Source organism: Megalobrama amblycephala, linkage group LG16, assembly GCF_018812025.1.
Source record: "Megalobrama amblycephala isolate DHTTF-2021 linkage group LG16, ASM1881202v1, whole genome shotgun sequence".
Lineage (NCBI taxonomy): Eukaryota > Metazoa > Chordata > Actinopteri > Cypriniformes > Xenocyprididae > Megalobrama > Megalobrama amblycephala.
Genome location: NC_063059.1, coordinates 40,187,241 through 40,209,548, shown reverse-complemented (window position 1 = coordinate 40,209,548; position 22,308 = coordinate 40,187,241). Strand labels below are relative to the sequence as shown.

At 35.7% G+C, this 22,308-nt stretch overlaps 2 protein-coding genes and 1 pseudogene across 5 annotated transcripts in view; all 3 read right to left on the bottom strand.

The window, feature by feature from the left end:
* Positions 1–22,308, bottom strand: part of LOC125248716 — a 551,526-nt pseudogene that overhangs the window by 45,123 nt on the left and 484,095 nt on the right.
* LOC125248639 (gastrula zinc finger protein XlCGF52.1-like) overlaps positions 1–22,308 on the bottom strand; it is a 221,620-nt gene that overhangs the window by 115,354 nt on the left and 83,958 nt on the right. The window lies entirely within an intron of this gene.
* On the bottom strand, positions 4,759–17,744 carry LOC125248590 (gastrula zinc finger protein XlCGF57.1-like). 2 transcript variants are annotated; one of them, XM_048160589.1, is made up of 3 exons: positions 17,609–17,744; positions 16,677–16,806; positions 4,759–6,890 (listed from the first exon to the last, which is right to left on the bottom strand). In XM_048160589.1, exons 2-3 carry the CDS (start codon positions 16,756–16,758, stop codon positions 5,245–5,247), a joined length of 1,728 nt encoding a protein of 575 aa, XP_048016546.1. In that variant the 5' UTR covers positions 16,759–16,806; positions 17,609–17,744; the 3' UTR covers positions 4,759–5,244. The 2 variants fall into 2 exon arrangements, with proteins under 2 accessions (XP_048016546.1, XP_048016545.1); XM_048160588.1 differs by having other exon boundaries at positions 16,677–16,803; positions 17,609–17,701.

Here is a 22,308-nt window from a genome sequence, read left to right as displayed (position 1 = left end):
AAAGCATTCTCAGATTTATTCAGGAAGAAGGGTCATATTTATAGACATAGGTCAAACAACAATCTCCAGGATGGCTTGAGCATCCAATCATACGACTTAAGAATCAAATCTTACCATGTATGGCGTTTCAAGAAATATAATAACAAATAAGAAATGTATGTGCGTAAATGTGTGTGTGTCTTCAACTTCTGGTTGTGTGTGAGAGTGTTGGTGTGTCCAAGGACTACTACTTCTTGTTTTGTCTAAGTAGGTACATGATGTGCACAATGGAAAAATCCCAAGACACAGAGAAAGTCAAAAAGTGAAGCCAAAGAAATAAATTATTTAACAATTAGTAAATAAGTAAATGACATAAATATATGTTATTCAAGTAGATGTTGCTATTATTTCAGAGTAGGAAATATAAAAATAATTTTTTACACATAAATTTGAAAATTCAATTGAACCCTGATTTAATAAAAGAAAACAAGTGATCAGGGATTTTTACGAGTAAGTATCAGATCTTTAATGTGCCAAAAGTTAGTTCTGTCATTCCCTTGTTAATACACTCAAACAGATATCAGATTATAATATTTATGATAGTAGAGCTGCATTTTCTCTGTTATTATTATTATTGTGCTCATCATTTATAGATCTGTTGAACTGAAGCTTTGTTACATTAATGTTTCTCAGCAGTCAACGATGAAGAATCAAGAATGGACACCAAACTATTTGTTCCTCAGTATCTTCATGTTTTATTCTGGATGGTTCTGGATCACTAATGTCTTCAATCTCCTCTTTAATAAACTCCATCTTTAACAGTCACACAGATTTCAGCTGCTACACCTGGAGTTTGTCCTTCTCTTGTAGGATGATGTGAATATTCCCAGTATTTATTGGTGAATTGTTGTGGGAGGAGCTTCACTGCAGGTGTGAATTGTGATCACTGTGTGATACTGACGCCCACAGGACCAGATCTGGGGAAATCAAAAACAAGTGACTAAATATAATATATACTGATCTACTTTAATTACTCTGGAATTATACAAATACATACATATTTGCTGTATAGAGTAAGGCTGTATATCATTACTATATAACCAAAGATTTTAAATTAGAAATTAAACAGTGCACATAAAACCATTAAACCAACATAACACATTGCACATACTTTTTTGATCTGGCATGATGCTTTAAGGCCTGGATACAACAAGACGATTGTCAGTCTTCGGGCAACATCGGACCGTTTTTGAGCGTTGGTGTGGCTTAGTTTTTTTGGTGCATTCTGCACCATTGGCTCTAGTCAGAAGCTGTCCGTTTTTTCCTAAAGTTGATTTTAGTTCACTCAGTTCAACTTTAGTTTTTTGACGTTCCTTTGACATCTCTTTTTTGCGTCTTTGCAGATATTCAACCTGTCTTCATGTCATTTGTAAGCTGTTCCGTGTTGTTGCCGTCTTTCAGTTGGGACATAATTATTTTTTACTCCCTCTGCATTCAGGAGGGAAAATTTGTCTTTCATTCTTGACATTAGAGATGGAATTATAGTTGCTGAAATCATTGTCATCCTTGTTGTCATCTTCTATGGGATCTTCATCAGACAGTACCACCATTTTTATTTGTTCAAAGTCCTCAATGAAGACTCTGATCCGTGGGCCATGACAGTGTCATTTTGATACAAGTTCATGGTCAAAAATAAGTCCAAATTCAACAAAAGCTTTGTTTAGATGTTGAATCTTCTACTTTCAAAATGTTCTAATTTCTCTCTTTTTTTTGCAATTTATCTGGGGCTTAACTCAAGACTGACAATCTCTCATGGAATTCTCACACACAAAACCTGATAATCCTAAATGGTTGGTTTAATTAGTACTGATAGTTTGACAGAAATAAACAGGACCATCGTGTTTAACTGATGGTGATGTCTGAGATCTTCGGTAAATTGCCACATTTTATAGGTGTGATCAGGCAGAAATAAACTACAGCATCATCACCTTTGAAATTTCACTTAAGTTCTTGTCTTTGCCTTTTCACTTCCATCAGATCTGAAATTAACATATTAAGTAATTAGAATCAGTTTAAATGTGAAAACACAGTGAAACACAAACCTTATCGCACATGAATGGAAGTAATGAAATGAAAAGTGTAGTGTTACCACCACTTAACTCTTCAGTCCAGATACCTCATCCAGCACCTCAAGGAATTCTAGACACTCTCATATCCACTCCTTGGAGAAGCAAATCAGACCAATCCAGAGCATCATACCCTATTTACATTTTCTTTAAACTTCTTACGAAAAAGAAGTTTATTCAAGTGTGCTATTAGTGTAATTCTTTTAAAATAATATATATATATATATATATATATATATATATATATATATATATATATATATATATATATATATTTATTTATTTTTTTTAAGTCCACTTTTTATGTACTTCTCAGAAATATACTTAAAATTACATTCACAGAAAAATGTACATTTGGTGTATACTTTAAAGTATAATTAAGTATTTTTAAGTATACCTGGCTTTTAGTTTTTAATCACTTGATTGAGTAGCCTATTAAATACATTTTCACATAGTTTTACATGTAGTCTTATAAACTTACATTGTTTGAAAATATTTATTCATAAAGAAAACATGTTTATAATTCTGAGTATCTTTACTTCAATTATATTATTATACTATACACTACTCACTATTTAATTTGTTGTTTTTATTTTGACTATATTTATGAAATATTTACTATTTGCTATTTTATTCAGTTATATTACTACTATATTATTCTCATAGTCAATATACTCAATTGTATTCAAAAGCTATTAATAACAATAATATTCTGTAGAATAAAACTGCCATGTATTGAACTATTACATCTGACCTCATATTACACTTATATTTCATATCATATCATAACTTTACTGTAGTTGAAATACAGATCATTAAATGTTTCACTTGGCACCAATAAAACACATTTTTCAAGTTGCCAGACAAGATATAATGCTGTCCATTTAAAATGAAGAAACCTTTTTTTTGTCTTTTTGCACTATAAATCATTATAAAATGTATATAAAGACATTTATTATTGTGTTATGAATAATTAACAAACACTTGTGTGTTAAACTGTAAGCATAAGGTTAGGAGACAACACAATACAAATAAATTATAAAAATGAAAAGGGCTTTAGCATAAATGCTTCAGATAAATACGAAATTCAAATTTACATTCATTTAAAATTGTCCTGTGACATCCTAACATGTGATTCAAGAGAAAAAAAGCTAAAGGCACAAGAGAAAAAAGCTAAAATGGTGTAGAAAACAGGAAAAGCTATTTTCACAAAAAACAATATTGTGAACATTTCGTGTACATTAAATTATATTACATTAGGAACATCTTCACAATTATTAACCAAGAAAAATAAACCAAGTCTATTGACAAGCGCAAGTTTTCACACTTCTAACTACAGAGAATAAAAATTAGACAATCTTTTTTTACTACACGCAGATCATAAACTGTTGAAATCAGTTGAGAAATGTAAACTTTGTCCAGAAAAAAAAAATGAGGCGCCTATGTATTTATTATGTCTATATAGAAACCGCATATGGCCCTATATCAACATACAATGGCTGTTTGTATAATATGAAACAAAAGACCAAAATAACAGTAACACCACATTAACCGAACTGCTGAAAAGCAGCCTTGTCTCATTCCACTATACATTTCCCATTTCATTTCATTTAACTTTCTGAGACAAACCATTGAAATCTGTTTTACAATCTGTTCCTGCCATTCCAAAACGCGATAAACGCCAGTCGCCTTTCTCTGCAGAATGTGATATATCCTCTCAACTAATCCAAAGAGCTTAGAACCCAAGAGGCGACACTTCAATACTTTTTTGCTAACAGCCACTAGATGGTGCTCCGGGAGCGCGGCCGCCATTATGGGGTGAAAATACTAACTGGACCATTGAATCCTTCACATCTTACGCACCCAAAATCTACGAATTTCAATCAGAAGCGCAATAGAAGTTTTTTTTTTTTTAATTAAGTCACCAGTAAATTGTATGGCTCCTACAGTAAATGTTGTATTGTCTTATATGTTTTATTTTAACAGTTATGGAATCCAAACATTCAACCATAGTTAGCCTACTTTGAGTATTTCCATTTTATGCAACTTTACACATTTATTAATAGTAAATTCATTAACAAGATGACTCATTGAATTCATTTTGGGAGCGATGGCTGAATATTTTTAGTAAAATTACAGTATATAAGATTAGTATTGACAAAGTTCAGAGGCTGTCATATATGTGAATCAACTTATTTTGCTCTGTATTTTCAATATGACAAATAAATTTTATATTGATGGATTAATTGCAGTTTGGGGGGGAAAAAAACGTGCCATGGACTTTTTTTTTTTTTTTCCCCAAAATGCAATGTTTTTATAATAAACCTTTTAAAATTAAAATGTAGATTTGAATTTTAATGTTTTTATAACTAAAAGATGCTATGTAAAAGTTTGAAACAGAAAATAGTGGTTTTCATCTTGCCACTTTCTTGGTAAAGAAAACACCTTTTTACGCAAATTAATCATAATTAATAAGTTATTGCATTTTGGAACCAAACACACACACACACATTATATATATATATATATATATATATATATATATATATATATATATATATATATATAAAAATACACACTTTAATGTATATATTGAAATGAAAGTGACAGCTAAATGGTCAAAGTTACAACTCAAAAACAACTTTCACAAAACGAATGTCACAGAAAACAAGTTTATTTCACAATACATTTGCTTTCTGAATCTTACAATTTATCTGTAGATAACTTTTGCTCACTAAATCACATTGTCAGTGAAAATGGAAATTTTATTTGTTGTTATTGTACAGAGCTTATAGACAACTTTTATGTTGCAGAGAAATGTGTAGACTTTTCAATAAAACTGTTTATGAAATAACAGGTTAAGTAACTAAACAAAAGTTAAAAATAAAAAAAACAACAACAACTCCATATTAAATCTAAAGGCTTTGAGGAACAATTGAGGAAATTGTTTCATATGTAGCCTAATAACTGATTGTTGTTTTTCTTACATTTGTTTCCAGTCATTTTAATGTTAGTATTTCTTAAAGTAAACATTCAAAGAATAACTCAAGAATAAATTTTCTTGTTCTCCAACATATTAAGCACAAATCTTGTGGCATTTCACAGCAACACTAGTTTATTAACTAACTACACATTTTCTTTATGTGATTCTCACAAGATTTACCTCAAAGTTTTGGATCTGTGACACAGAACAATGCTTCTTAATATGAGTCCTTAGATTATTGGATTGGGTGAAACTCTCTCCACACAGAGCACAGTGGTACGGCTTCTCTCCAGTATGAACTCGCTCATGTTTTTTCAGAGTCCCAGACTGAGCAAAACTCTTTTCACAATATGAGCACTTGTAAGGTCTTTCTCCAGTATGAATTCTTTGGTGCTGTTTCAGACAGTTAGGTCTACTAAAGCTCTTCCCACACTCCAAACACACATGATCTTTCACTTCATTATGTGTTTTCTGGTGCTGTTTAAAACTCTGCAGCCACGAAAAACTCTTTCCACAGAGAGAACACACATAAGGCCTCTCATCTGAATGAACTTTCAGGTGATCTTTTAGATGTGACGGTGATTTGAACCTTTTTCCACACTGATCACACTCGAATGGTTTTTCTCCAGAGTGAGTGCGCAGATGATAATTAAGATCAGTCAAATATTTGAAACTCTTCTCACACCGAGTACAGTGGTACGGCATCTCTCCAGTATGAACTCGCTCGTGTGATTTCAGGTTTCCAGGCTGAGTGAAACTCTTGTCACAATATGAGCACTTGTAAGGTTTTTCTCCAGTATGAATTATTTGGTGCTGTTTCAGATGCTCAGCTGTAGTAAAGCTCTTGCCACAGTCAAAGCACATATAATCTCTGACTTCATTGTGTGTTTTTTGGTGCAGTTTAAAAGTTGTCCGCCATGAAAAACTCTTTCCACAGAGAGAACACACATAAGGCCTCTCATCTGAATGAACCCTCAAGTGTTGATTTAGATGTGACGAAGAAATAAACTTTTTTCCACAATGATCACAATTATATGGTTTGTCTCCATTGTGAATTCTTAAGTGTGTTGTAAGGGTTCCTTTTACTGTGTAACTCTTCCCACACTGAGTGCATGTATAAGGTTTGTCTCCTTTGTGAAATCTTAAGTGTGTTTTAAGGTTTCTTTCATATCGGAAACTCTTTCCACACTGTGTGCATGTATACGGTTTCTTTTCAGTGTGAATTATTAAGTGTGCTTTAAGGGTTCGTTTATATCGGAAACTCTTCCCACACTGAGTGCATGTAAACGGTTTTTCTCCAGTGTGAATTCTTAAGTGTGTTTTAAGGTGTCCTTTTTGTGTGAAACTATTCCCACACTGAATGCATGTATAACGATTTCCTCCAGTGTGAATTCTTAAGTGTTTTCTAAGGTATTCTTTTGTTCTGAAACTATTCCCACACTGAGTGCATGTATACAGATTCTCTCCAGTGTGAAACTTCAAGTGCGCTTTAAGGTGTACTTTATTTGTGAAACACTTCCCACACTGAGTGCATGTATACAGATTCTCTCCAGTGTGAATTCTTAAGTGTGTTTTAAGAGTTCCTATATATTGGAAACTCTTTCCACACTGAGTGCATGTATACGGTTTCTCTCCAGTGTGAATTCTTAAGTGTGTTTTAAGGTTTGCTTTTTCCGTGAAACTCTTTCCACACTGAGGGCAGGTGTGCAGTGTTTTGGTGTTTGTTCTTTGGGTTTTAAAGTTATGATGTTCCTCCTCCACTTCATTTAGTTCTTCTCTTTGCTGTTTCACTTCCACCTGGTCTAAAATACACATCAAGTTAGAATCAATTCAAGTGAACCCTGATTTAATATACAAGGTACTGATCATTTAGATACATCTATCATTTATCATCCAAATACTGTGGCGCTTGGCCATCACCGGCGCAATCCTAACGATTTTCCTGTTTTTAATCTCAGTGCCACAACATTTAAGTAAAAAATGAATGTAAAGTAATAAGCAGCTTGTTATGTGGTTTGAAACATCACACATGCAGCGCTTCTGTGAACAGAGAAAAAAGAATAAGACTATATATAATATATATATATAGTAAAGGGGAATATTTAGGCCAATAGTCTACGTGAAATATACTTCACTCAGGCTAGGTCTACAGATTAACAAAACGAAAGAAAACGAGTTTTGGTTCATTGTGGTGCACTCCAAAGATCTAGGAAAGGAAACACATTCTGCTTGTTTTCGTTATCTTGAGTGTCTTTAGTAAATGTATGAATGATGTCTTAGATTTATAATTTAGAATATTTAGAATAAATTAGAATATAATTTTTGTCATAAATTACGGATTACAGTTTACTAAGGAAAAAAATGTGGTCACGCCAGCACCTCACGTGCACGCACAAACAATACAGTCAACCAAACAAACATATAAAACGTTACATTGCTCAACGTCTTAATACAATATGCCGTTTACCACCCATGACCACCGTATGACTGTGCTGTTATGTGAAGGATGATGATAATGCGAGTAAAGTACAAAGCTTAAATAATAGTTTAATATACGTCGCGGAAATGGAAACAGTTGGATCTGTGCCGAATGAGAAAGGTAGGCTTCAGATTCACTGTAAATTAATTTTACATTTTCTAATAAATATACTTCACCTTGAAAATAGCAATAGAAGCTGGAATGGCATTAAAAAATAAAAGATTTTTTTTAAATTAGTTTTGGCTTGACGTATATAACCTTAATAGTCTTACTTTAAATCTCAGGGGTCGGTTACAACCCTCACATTAAATTTTTTCCCATCCGGCTCTCAACCTAAAATGAGTTTGACACCCCTGATGTTAAACAGTCAATGCCGCCCGCTTTCATCAACTCGAAAAAAAAAAAAGCATCAAGTTTAGTCAGATTTATGCACTTTTGATTGCTTTGAGATGTGGTGAGGAATGATGCTGGATGAATTTACCTCAGAGGAAGAGTTTCAAAACACTTATGACGTAACGAAAACAAAAAAATATTCGTAAAGCTTTGAAGCTTCATGAAGCAGTGTTTTGAAATCGCCCATCACTAGATATTGTTGAATTCTCGTCCATTTATAATATTAAAGGTTGAAGCACTGTAGTCACATGAGCTGATTTAAATATGTTATTAGTAGCTTTCTGGGCATTGAAAAAGGGAGTGTTATTGAGTGTTATTGTTATTATATCAAAACAATGATTCATTAAGCTTCAAAGCTTTTGTTTTGAATCAGTGGTTCGGAGCGTGTATCAAACTGCTGAAATCACGTGACTTTGGTGCTCCGAACCACTGATTCGAATGAAATTGAAATCGCCCATAGATATTGTAAAGTATTTTTGTCCCTTTATAATATCAAGGCAGAACCACTGTACGAATTCCCATGTATTAATATTAAAATTGAGGCATTAATGTTTATTAATTAATGTCACATTTATTAAATGCAGTTTACTAATTTTTTTAATATGAAATAACATTTCTGTTCGTGACCTGTGCTGCAAACTCGTTTTGGAGGATTACATAATGTTAATCAAGACTACACTTTAAAATGAATAATATTTCTGTAATTGACCCTTTGCATAGACCCGCCCCCCCTTAGTTACTGTTGCTTTGTCCGACAAGCCATGGCGCTGTCACGCCACACAGAGTGAAAAATACATCACGGAGCAAAGAGGACACTGACAACACATCGACAGACAAGACAGAGCAGGTTACTTGTGATATTAAAGTCCCGGCTTTCAAACTGTGTATTTCTTTTTTTTTAAGAAATTCGAACAATAAAAAAATGTTTTGTGGCTTTTTAATGTATCATGACAGATTGCTGTAGCGCCTCAGCTCAAGAGGCTCTTAAACCGATCATCTCTTCCTACTAGCTCATTTATAGCATCAAATAAACATGAATGAACATGAGAAGGAATGTTGTTTCAAAAAACAACAAAAAACGTCAATACACACTTTTTTTTTTTTAAGTTTTAAGTCCATCGAGGTTTATCTTCTAACTTCTGACTGCTTTGTCGGACAAAATGGCGGATTCGGCGTTCTGATTGGTTAGATCGCTTGTCAATCAAACTCCCTGCGAAGGGTCAATTGTTTAACAATTTTGTAATACTTGGTTTGTTTGCTGTGCGACACAGGTGTTTTCACCTGTGCAGCGACTGACAGTGCAACCATAAGATATACCAAAACACTACATCACAAATTACTACGGCTGGGTATTGACAATTTTCATGATTCGATTTGATTACTATTCACATGCTTTCGATTCGATTCAATTTCGATTATTTTGGATGAAGTATTTCAGTTACAGTACATGGCAAATTTTCTAGAGGAAAAAAATCTCTCAACTAATGCTGTAAACTACACATGAGAGTCAGTTGGTACTAGGGATGGGTATCGTTAAGGATTTAACGGTATTACTACTCTTACCGATACTGCTTATCGATCCGGTACTTTAACGGTATTCTTATCGGTACTTTTTGTTATATATATATTATATATATATTTATATAGAGAGAGAGAGAGCTGAATTAACTTTGCTTTATATTATATAGTGTCTGGCATTTTTGGTGTTTTATATAAGATACAGTAAGAACATGAACAAAGAAACAAACTGCCAAATACAATAAAACAAAGACACAAATGAAATAAAGTGCTTTTATTTGTCATTGTAAGTAATATAGGCCTATAAGTAATATAGGCCTAGCCTATAAAAGAAATCTATAGTAACCAAATGTAAAGTAACACTGCATGGTTTTCACAGTATAAATTAATAGATTAACTCTTATTAAAGCTAACTATATTCAGAAGAAGTGCTGTGAGTGATTTTCTCTTTGCATTTTGTTGTTTGATTAACACTGATGGCATAATTGTCAGAAGGTGACTGCTGTCACTTTAAGACAATATATTAACACACATCGGATTTTCTCCCAGCTGTTCATGTACACTTCCGATATAAACTGCATTTATGTAGCTAAACACACTCCAATCCGGTCATTTTAACATACTATTGTGTGTATTTGATCTTTTGGACGTGCACCTGAAGCCCAACGTGTAATTTGTTTGTCTATTTGCAATCCGTTTTGAAGCGCGCGCCGCAATTCAGCCTGAGGAACAGCGTCTCTTGCGCGGATTATTGTGCTTTCAACGTTTTAAACGTTGATAATAATTTTCAAACATTTACTGCAATTTAGCAACAGTAAAGACTGCATTTTACAACAATCACCGACTGTGCTGATTCTTACCTTAAGTTTGAGTTTAGGGAGGAACGAACGCGCGCAGCTGTGAAGAGAATGAAGATGTGCCAGACGAAACGTGTGCCAGTTTTTAATAGTTTTACCTCAGATATCTTCTTTCTGATGATCCTTGAAAGCCAACATCAAAATCAAAAATAAAATTAGCTTAATATCAAAGCACACGCCTAAAGTATATGCAGACGTTTAGTTTTTTAGTTCTCTCCTCAATCGTCACCATTAGGCTAAACAGGGCTTTCATGTGAGCGGCTGCGCGCGCTGTAGCTTCTCTGCGTGAGCGCGATCTCTCTTCTTGCGAAAGCAAAAATGCATCATAGACAAATGTCCTAATATTATTGCATATAGAAACAGCTGGCGACTCTGGCGAGATAGAATCTGCAAGATAATGTCTATATAGCAATAATAAATGCACGTGTATTTTCTTCATAATTTCTCCAGTACCGATAGCAGAACCGTTAACGTCAGAGCTTATCGATACACCGGTCTTTCAAAATTTAGCCCCGGGGTCAATTTAATACCGGGTTTCGGTACCCATCCCTAGTTGGTACTACTATAAAAATACTGAAGGTTAAATTAACTTATTTATATACAAACGCTTAAATTACACTCAATGATGTTTTTATTATAAATAAAGTTTAGAGTTACAAAATCATATTTCTACTCCAATTCGTTTTTTGAAATAAACATTTAAATTGCAGCTGTCATAACTGATTTATTCAAACATGCATTAAATAATGAAGAACATTAAAAATTATAATGAATATGTAACGGTGCATAGCTATATTTATCAGAATTTTGCTTTCTAGAGCACCTTTCTAGCTGACTAATGAGTTTATGGTCACTGAATGTTTTGTCTGGGTACGGAAAGTATTCAGACCCCCTTAAATTTTTCACTCTTTGTTATATTGCAGCCATTTGCTAAAATCATTTAAGTTAATTTTTTTCCTCATTAATGTACACACAGCACCCCATATTGACAGAAAAACACAGGATTGTTGACATTTTTGCAGATTTATTAAAAAAGAAAATCTGAAATCTCACATGGTCCTAAGTATTCAGACCCTTTGCTGTGACACTCATAACTCAGGTGCTGTCCATTTCTTCTGATCATCCTTGAGACTGTTTACACCTTCATTTGAGTCCAGCTGTGTTTGATTATACTGATTGGACTTGATTAGGAAAGCCACACACCTGTCTATATAAGACCTTACAGCTCACAGTGCATGTCAGAGCAAATGAGAATCATGAGGTCAAAGGAACTGCCTGAAGAGCTCAGAGACAGAATTGTGGCAAGGCACAGATCTGGCCAAGGTTACAAAAACATTTCTGCTGCACTTAAGGTTCCTAAGAGCACAGTGGCCTCCATAATCCTTAAATGGAAGACGTTTGGGACGACCAGAACCCTTCCTGGAGCTGGCCGTCCGGCCAAACTGAGCTATCGGGGGAGAAGAGCCTTGGTGAGAGAGGTAAAGAAGAACCCAAAGATCACTGTGGCTGAGCTCCAGAGATGCAGTCGGGAGATGGGAGAAAGTTGTAGAAAGTCAACCATCACTGCAGCCCTCCACCAGTCGGGGCTTTATGGCAGAGGTGAGAAATAAGATTCTCTGGTCTGATGAGACCAAGATAGAACTTTTTGGCCTTAATTCTAAGTGGTATGTGTGGAGAAAACCAGGCACTGCTCATCACCTGTCCAATACAGTCCCAACAGTGAAGCATGGTGGTGGCAGCATCATGCTGTGGGGGTGTTTTTCAGCTGCAGGGACAGGACGACTGGTTGCAATCGAGGGAAAGATGAATACGGCCAAGTACAGGGATATCCTGGACGAAAACCTTCTCCAGAGTGCTCAGGACCTCAGACTGGGCCGAAGGTTTACCTTCCAACAAGACAATGACCCTAAGCACACAGCTAAAATAACGAAGGAGTGGCTTCACAACAACTCTGTGACTTTTCTTGAATAGCCCAGCCAGAGCCCTGACTTAAACCCAATTGAGCATCTCTGGAGAGACCTAATAATGGCTGTCCACCAACGTTTACCATCCAACCTGACAGAACTGGAGAGGATCTGCAAGGAGGAATGGCAGAGGATCCCCAAATCCAGGTGTGAAAAACTTGTTGCACCTTGACATTTGACTTGACATTTGATATTCAACAGTATTCTTGACATTTATTCAACAGTGCTTCTGATCTGCCTGTATTGACACTATTCTTTAAAAGCTGCTGTGCAGCCAAAATGTACCAGTTATCAATGTAAAGCTGCTTTGACACAATCTGCATTGTAAAAAGCGCTATATAAATAAAGGTGACTTGACTTGACTTTCCCAAAAAGACTCTGTATTAGATGAAAAGGGTGCTTCTACTAAATACTGAGCAAAGGGTCTGAACACTTAGGACCATGTGATATTTCAGTTTTTCTTTTTTAATAAATCTGCAAAAATGTCAACAAATCTGTTTTTCTGTCAATATGGGGTGCTGTGTAGGGGTGTAACGATACGCTCAGGTCACGATACGGTACGTATCTCGATACGGAGTTCACGATACGATACGTATCACGATATTTTGAACAAAATGAAACTGAAATTCAAATAAGATTTATTAAAAAAACATGAACAAATTTCAATAATTTTCCTTGTTGTACATACAAGATCACATTTCAATAAAATAAATAAATATAAAATTTTAATAAAAACCTTCTGTATTCAAATTAACAGTTGAATAGGGCTGTCTGTCACTGAAAAAAAATGTTAAATTTAACATGAACTTAGAATTATGAATAGGGGCCGTTCACATATCGCGTCTAAAAACGCGTGGAAGGCGCGGCCGCACCGCTTCTCCTTCTTTCCAAAGCGCTTGCGCTCCTGTGGCGTCGGTTGTTGCTATGCAACCATGAACTGAGCTCTCCAAGAGGATCAGGATGTTTCTGCAAAGGATAAATGATTTCTAGCCCTTGCATTAGTTTTACTACGAGATATATTGATGGAGATAAGATATAAAAACCACCATGTACAGCTATGATCAGCTGTTCGGCTGAGCTTTTGATGTTTTGTTACGGAAAGGCCATAGCTGATCGGTTGATTCTTGTCACACGACCTGCGGTGCGCTTGCCGCATTCTGAGAAGTTGAGAATTGCATGCGCGTCGCGACCGCGTTGATCCCATTATGAGCGCGCCTGCCGCCCGGCTACATTTGAAAATAATAACTGACTTGCACGCGGAAATACGCAATATGTGAACGGCCCCACAGAACTTCTTAAAGCAAAGCATCGCAAGCGTCTTTTGCTTTTCTGTGAGCACAGCTGTTGCTGTGCACTGCGGTGAAAGAAAGCCACGACTTTTCTCACGCGACCATGCAAGAGACTGACATGAGAAACGTTTAAACCTGCTTGCAAGATTCAATGTGTGCCCGAAACACTTACTGAACTAGAGAGCTGATTGAGACACACCATCTACGATAAATCGTTACACCCCTAATACTTATAGTAATTTAAAAATGTGGTAGCATTGGATCTGGACAGGAAGGATAACTCTGGGAGTTGGAAGGGGTGTGTCGCGATTCTGCCTTCTCACATCACGATACAGGTTCGTGGACCTGCGTATCGCGATTTCGGTTTCATATCGCATATCGTTACAGCCCTAGTGCTGTGTGTACATTAATGAGGGAAAAAATGATTTAAAACTTAAATGATTTTAGCAAATGGCTGCAATATAACAAACAGTGAAAAATTTAAAGGGGTCTGAATACTTTCCGTACCCACTGTAAATGTGACGTTACGTGTCATTGTTTACAAGCTGTTTTATTGACGTCTTTCCGAGGTTGAAACACTGATTGAGCGATTACACGAGACATGATATGGATTTCAGTAAGTTGTACTGTATATTTTAGATGTAAAAATATTTTAGCATACCTTCAGATGTTCATTCATGTTTATTTCACGCTGTAACTGGTATTAAAGCGAAGGGGAGGATGTTAACATGCGCTCCGTGCTGCTGCTTCTCTTTGAGGTGCTAAAGCAATCTTTCATTTCACATTAAACAGCACCAAAACAGTATTTATTTTTTTAATCTCATAATAAGATGGACGTCATTTGAAATCGGAGACTTTGCTTCATATCAAAAGTAACAAAGCACAAAGATTATTATGATTTATTGGATGGGAGGCGCTACATGTTCTGCTCATTAGTAAAAATAAGAATTAATTAAAATCGAGAAATTTTTTATCCAGACCTACAAATTACATCAATTTTATTTCTTCACTGTACTCCAAATCTTTAGAGTCCATACGTTTGTAAGGAACAGATCCAAATTCAGCCCTTTATCCAGCTATTTTTTTTTAAGTTGCACCCTCAAGAAGCGTTACGACATGGATTACAGCACTGATATCGAACGTTCATTGGTTCTCACCTGCTTCGTTACAGATTGCGACATACCATGTTTTCAGTGGATTGACATTTGAAATGAGTGCGTGTCTTCACGGGTGAAGTGAATTCATATTTTAATGGATTAATAACTTAAATTCTGCTCTGTACCCCATAAAAATACTATTAACGTCAGAGAGGACTGAGACTGGAACTCATCATCATTTGAACTACTTTTGGTACCAATTTATCGCAATAAATAAATTATGATTATGCTCGTTTGTCTGCAGTTCTTTTATTTATAACAAAGGCCTCGACAATAAGGACTGCCCGATGGCCCGGGGCCAGTGTGACCGATGTTTGGGACAGTTGAAGGAACTGTCACTTGCCAGATCAGGCCAGTGCTGTAGGGTGTGTATTATATATCATCTATGATTTAGTAATTGTTCTGACATTGTCCCTCACTACAAAAACCAAACAAAAACACACCCACTGAGTGCACGGCACGCATACTTGACGTGGTCTAGTAGGTTAGACTAGTGTGTGTGCATATGTAGAGTGTAATGCTTTCACTGTCTGATTTATTCAATTTTTCATGCCAGTTTATATTAAGTGACTTAAATTTTAGACCCCAAATAACTTGTTTTGCTCTGTTTCGCCAGCAAAAATAGTCCCAAACAACGTGTACTGAATTGTTGTGCGTCTCTGAGCTACACTGAATGAATCAGCCAATTGAATTAATCTGTTGAATCTCAATGACTCGCTCATTAACAGTGACTTGCTGCCACCTCCTGAAGGGTTTATTTTCACATTTAAAGTACCTTTTCATTTTATAAATAATTTCAAATAACAGTATTTAATGTTTTATATTTTCAACATTTCAAAACATTATTTATGCATTGCTAACTGCTTTTGACTCATTAACTGATAAAGTTATAATTATAGTATAGTCTATAGTTATATAGTTAACTATACATTAGATTACAATTTCTGCTCCTGAAAATCTCCTGTTTAATCTGCAGAAAAACCCAAAAATCATTTTTTTCATTTGTTTATTCTGTTGTTTTTATTTGTGGTATTACTTGTAATTTGATTGTTTGTTCCTAATTTATTACTTACTTGTTTACTACTGTTTACTTGTCTAACAATATTTAAAATTTAAGTTAATCTAATAACTTTTGGTATCACAACTTTATTTATTAAGGTTACCAATATCAAAAATAATGAAAATGATAACTAGGCTTATTTTATAGGCTCATTTTCTTTTCTTTTACTTTATTATTTTTTTTATTGTGGGGTCAGTGACAATTTTGGCGGGGCAGTAGAAAAAATTCTTAGCACTGAGCCCTGCATAGTTTTAAGAAATGGTTATGGGCAGGTTTAGGAATAGGTGTAGGATTAGCAGCTCAAAATATTGTTTTAATGCTATATTGTTACTAAAATCGTCATTTTTCTATACATTTCTGTCCATTATGTTTTATTATTTTAATTTTCTGTATAAAATGTTTGTTTTGGTTAGGGGTAGGGTTTAGGGATATTACATTTATCTATAAAATGATAAAAAGGAAAATTATACATATCTTAAGGAAAGATCTGTAAATACTTTTTTTCCTGCTGTAAAAATGTAATAATGCTATGTTTAAATGCTGCCAATACGTCCATTTTGTACATTTTTGCACCTATTCAAATTGAATTCAAATAATTCAAATGTATGTTTTGTGTCTTTGAAAGTTACAAAATAATACCTACGTATTAACAATGAGACCAGGCTGGTAGTTTTAAGGTAAAATAAAAAATGCAATAAATGCAGAATATTGAAGTTATAGATGCACTTTAAAAAAATTCTTGGCACCCACTGTGAACTGTTAAGCCCCCCTTAGCACCCCCCAAAAATTTGGAGCTACCACTGCATATCCTGCTTATTAATTTACATCTACCAAAGCAGTCAACAATGAAGAATTAAGAATGGACACCAACCTATTTGTTCCTCAGTTTCTTCATCTTTTATTCTGGATGGTTCTGGATCACTCACATCTTCCTCCTCTTTAATAAACTCCATCTTTAACAGGCACACAGATTTCAGCTGCTACACCTGGAGTTTGTCCTTCTTGAAAACATTAAACACATGGTGTCAACAGGCTGAAACAAACTACAGGATCATCACCTTTGAAACTATTTAACCTGGATCTTAATTTGGTAGGATGGATAGTCAATTTTAATCAAACAGATAAAGAGAACGTAATGTACACAATAAAGGGTTGCATCACATTCACAATAGTCGATTTCTTTATGTGTCTCACTTATGAAAAATTCACATTCACACAAAAAAATAAAAAAAAATTATAAAAAATAAAATTACATCAACAGTATATCCATTTACATTTAAATTATAGCCAGCCAATATATATAAATTTGTTAGAGATAGTGATTTTCTTTTCTTATATTGTCAAACATACCTGCATTTTATTTACACATAAATGTATTAACACAGTTTTAATAATTAATTTAATAACTTCAGGTTTACTCTCTTTTAGCTGAAGGATGAATGAGAAAATTCTGTCCTCAGCAACTGCAATTCATAGACCAGAGATTTGGCAATAAGCATACATTCTGACATAAAAATAAAATTTACACATGTTCACTACACTAAATGACGTTTCTACAGACTCAATCCACCGAAAATTATATTTTAGAAAACTTATTAACACGGAAAAACCCGTTCTCTATTTTGGCGCGCGGACGGCAACATTAAACGAATATGTACGTTAATAAAACTCCGAATATACACCAAACCGCTAACAGGAAAACAAATACATACTTGTTTTGGTTTCAAATTCTTGATATTAACTCAAAGCTTTACTTATAGCATAGTTTTTTGCTGTTTAATGAGGAGCACTGCTGAGACATACCTGACTCTCTCCGCTCTTCTGACTTCTTCTTCTTCTGTTTGCGGGTTGCAAACCAACTGAAATGGTGCATACCGCCACCTACTGTGCTGGAGTGCGACGAAGATGAAACACGAAAAGTTTACAAATAATTACACACACACACACACACACAAAAAAAAACACCCAACACTACATTTTACATAATTATAATTCATATAATATAAATATAATTAGCAGCAAAAGACTGTCAATTTTGTCTTTGAAATGCTTTCCCCTTAAACTGAGATACAGGGGCAACCCCCCATATCTTTATTCCGTCAGATATATGTGACTTTATACTCACAGCTGATTTTTTTATTCAATGCCACAAGAACAAGATTCACATTATCATACATTAAAAAAGATATCATACATCATACATTAGCTGCCAAGGACAAAAGAAGGAGGAAAAAATCATTTAAAAAAAATAATAATAATATTACATAAATTTTAGTGCTTTCAGAGCATTATGTTTTTTCAGTGCTTTGTCCACAAAATTCACAGGTATAGGAAATACTGAGCTTAAATCTTTCTGAAACATGCTTAGCAGGATAAATTCTATGACGTATTTTGTAAGACACTTCCCTAATTTTGTTATTGAGACAGAACTTATTCGAAAGTTTCCATGCTTTAACCCAAGAGATATTACCAAATAAAGAAGACCAAAAAAATCTTGCAGCAGGAAAATAACAAAGAGCATTTCTTATAACCTTGTTGCTACACTGTTGTTTTAGAACATCAACATTATCAATGCAAATATTCTGACAATGATTATCCATGTTGATTTCCACTGAACAAGAGTTTATTAAAAGTAATGTCATACCCTTAATTGTCATACCCAGGTTGCTAATGTTTATAACTCCTGAATAAATGGTTCACCCTTTATTAGGGTTCACAGGTAACTAATGTAATTACATTTTTCATTATTAATATCTCATCAAGTGATTTTTGTGCTTGTATGTTTTGTTTTTTGTTTTTTTCACAATAAAGTTTGATCATTTCATCTTGATAAACATGAAATCAGTTTTTATACATTCCTCTGAATAGGACTCATGGCCATATTGCAGATTATCATGGTTCAGAGTAATATATGTGTGAATAAATACATTTATTAAGCATTTATAACATGCAAGTTAAAAATGACTCACTATTTGGCAGGTATTACGTTACCATTTTTATTTATGCAGTTATATAACTCCTCATCAATGACTTTTAATGCATTTGTAAATGAGTTATTAGTCATTAACAAACACCTTTATAAACACTTTACAAAGGGAACCTATTTGAAACACATGATTTACTTCAAAATTTTGGATCTGAAGAAAACATTTTCTCACTGTGACACAGAACAATGCTTTTTAATATGAGCAACAAGATGATGTGATTGGGTGAAACTCTTCCCACACTGAGTACAGTAGTACGGCTTCTCTCCAGTATGAACTCGCTCATGTTTTTTCAGGTTTCCAGACACAGTAAAACTCTTGTCACAAGATGAGGAAGGATGATGGGGAAGGAGTCAATTAGGCCATGTTCATGTATGTGCACATTAGCACATTAGCGGATAATGAACGTATTAAGCTCCTCATCAAGAGCAATCACACTTCATACACATCTCAGAATTACTCAGAAGATAACAGACGTATTGTCCTCTTGTAATCTGCAAATTGGTGAGTATGTACTTTGCTGGCTTAAGCCGCTGATTATTGTCAAATTCACTTGATATTTGTGAAGATTCACTCACATTATAGACGTCAAATAATATAGATTTTAGTATAAATTCTTGCACTTAATAGAAATTCTTCGCCCTGAGATATGGTGAAGAAAAAGAGGTTGTTTTGCACCTATCACAACATAATTTAAAAACAGATGTCTTGATGCCTCGTCTGCTTTACATTTTTTTTCACACTGTTTTAAAACGGCATGTCAAATGATGTCAAATGATGCCTACATGTCTAGACACACTGCACTCTTTTCCATTTTGTTAGAATTTTGTAAAGCATAAACACATTCCTTCCTTTAGTTTTAAAGGTTTTAAAGCCCTCATTATCTGTTCCAGCCGTAGGTGGGATTCTCCATCCATAGACATAATAAATACATAAACATGTACAGTATGTCTACACAATTGTAAGTCTGCAGGGTTCGATAAACCATTATTGAGTCAAAGCGCTACAGTAATAATAAAGATGCTCAGAGAAATGGATAGTGTGATTAGTAACTGCACAGTTAACAATGTGACCTTGTAAATGTATACTTTTTAGGTAAAATGAAAAATGCAATAAATGCAGAATATTGAAGTTATTGATGCACTTAAAATTATTGTTATTGTTTTGGCACCCCCTCTGAACTGTTAAGCCCCTCTTAGCACCCCAAGAAAAAAAATCCTGGAGTCAACACTGCATATACTGCTTATTATTTCACATCTACCAAAGCAGTCAACAATGAAGATGTAATGAGTCATCACTCAACATGGGATCCATTTAGCAGGCTTTATTGAAGCACTCGTGGTCGTACAGGCAGGGGTCAGAACCAGCAAACACAGCAAAGGAGGACAGGCAGATTCGTAGTCAGAGACAGGCAACAGGTCGGGGTCACAAGCAAGAATCACAGTCCAGGAAACAGGTAATGGGTCAACAGGTAGGCAGCAATGGGTCAATAAACGGTGAACAGACAGGAATGGCAACGGGAAAACAAACAGGGTATAAACGCTCAGAAATGACAGCCGGGGCAATGATCAAGACTTTGCGTAGGTCTGTGTGAAATGGCAGCTTAAATAGCAGTCCTAACAAGCTGCAGCTGGAGGGGGATCAGAGTCCAAGGAACGGGGCTTGTGGGAAATGTAGTGTGAGTCAGTGTAAATGAGTGAATGGATGCGTGAATGTCAGTATTCCGGAGATGGGGCCCTCTGCTGGCCAGAGGGGGGAATCACGGGGTTCGTCTCCGTGACAGAGCCTCCTCCCTGTGAGCGACTCCTGGCACGAGGTGGTGCACGACGTCGGGGTCTACCGCGTGGTCGAGGGGCCGGTCTTTCTGGGTGGTTGCGGTGGAATTCGTCGATCAGGTTGGGGTCAAGTATATCCTCGGCACTGACTCAGGATTGCTCCTCTGGACCGTACCCCTCCCAATCGACCAGATATTGAAGGATGCGTCCCCGACGTCTGGAGTTGAGCAGCTCTCGCACCTGGTACGTTTCCTCGCCCTCCACTAGAACGGGCTGGGGACTCTGCTCACGGGACCTCCCCTCTCCCTCCTCACTGGGGTCAGCAGCGGGCTTGAGCAGAGAGACATGAAAGGTAGGAGAAATACAATAGGTGTTAGGTAATGCAAGACGATAAGATACTGGTGTGATTTGATGTGTTATTTGGAAGGGACCCACGTACCTTGGACTCAACTTTTTACAGGGAAGCCTCAGACGGAGGTCCCAGGTGGACAACCAGACCCATTGACCAGGATGATACTCAGGTCCGGGGCGGCGCCGGTGGTCGGCATGTTCTCTCTGGCGGCGGACAGCTTGTTGTAGATGGACGTGGGCCTGATTCCGTAATGGACGGCACATCGGTGGGTTCCCCGGACCACGGGAACATGGATGGTTGAAAGCCCAGAACACACTTGAACGGCGTAATGCCGGTGGAAGGTTTAACCAGGGAATTCTGGGCATACTCTGCCCACCATAGAACACATAAACACAACCTTAACACAACAGAGAACAGACAGGGAGTGAGTCCATAATGAAGGCAGTGCTGATGATAGAGTCCAGGTGAAGATGATGAGTGCTGATGGAGAGAAGACGAGGGAAGTGAGTGCAGGTGTGGAAACAGGAGGATCATGGGAGATGGAGTCCAGGAGATGAGGGAACTGTGACAAGTAATTCACAAAATAAAATTACATCACCAGTGAATTCATTCACATTTAAATTATAGCCAATATGTGACTGTGTGTGTTGATGGAATAATTCACACAGAGATCTGAGAGGTATTGCACAAAAGCAAGACAAGGGATTAAGCTGGGATTTTCCAGTTATCCTGTCTGAATTTATCCCTGATTTAGTTGCATGAAAGCAGGCTAAATTAAGCTATATTAAGTTACTATGGAGAGTTATTCTCTGCTCCAGAGCAGGCTAACAACCAGCCTAAGTTTAATGATTTATCTGTTAGTTCTGCTGTCAATCCTTCTAGAAATTAATGTGTTTTACAGTCACTCCATGGTCTTCTGTAAATATGTTGCATCATTTTAATTATCCTGCAATAAAATACTAGACATATACTGTCATTTATCTAATTATGGCTACTGTTATTTTACAGTTATTATGAAGACTGCTGTTCATATTGCTGGCAGAGGTTTGACGAATACATATATTATTGCAGTTTGTTTTGATTTAGCCTATCCTTTAATAAAGGATAATGTCACTCTTTCATGTGTACATGCATTTTATTTGGCATTGGTAGCAGTTTATCTTCCCAAATTCTAGTTCTCCTTCACTGGATGTAACTATGTAGAGTATGAGAAAGGTATGAGACCCACAATGTTTTTGAAATTTTTTTAGTTGTATTTTTTATTTTGCGATCATCACTTGTCAGCTTGGAGCTTTGGAAAGAAAAAAAAAAAAAATAACGATGATTAATACATTGTGTTACAGTCATGGTTCAGTGCGAATATGAGCCTTTTCAAATGTTAAAATCAGTACA

Coding starts and splice junctions, on each gene's coding strand:
- LOC125248590 (XM_048160589.1), bottom strand. CDS start 16,758: ATGGAGTTTATTAAAGAGGAGGAAGATGTGAGTGATCCAGAACCATCC. Junction 6,891..16,676: donor AGAAACTGAGGAACAAATAG/GTTGGTGTCCAT, acceptor TGTGTATTTTAG/ACCAGGTGGAAGTGAAACAG.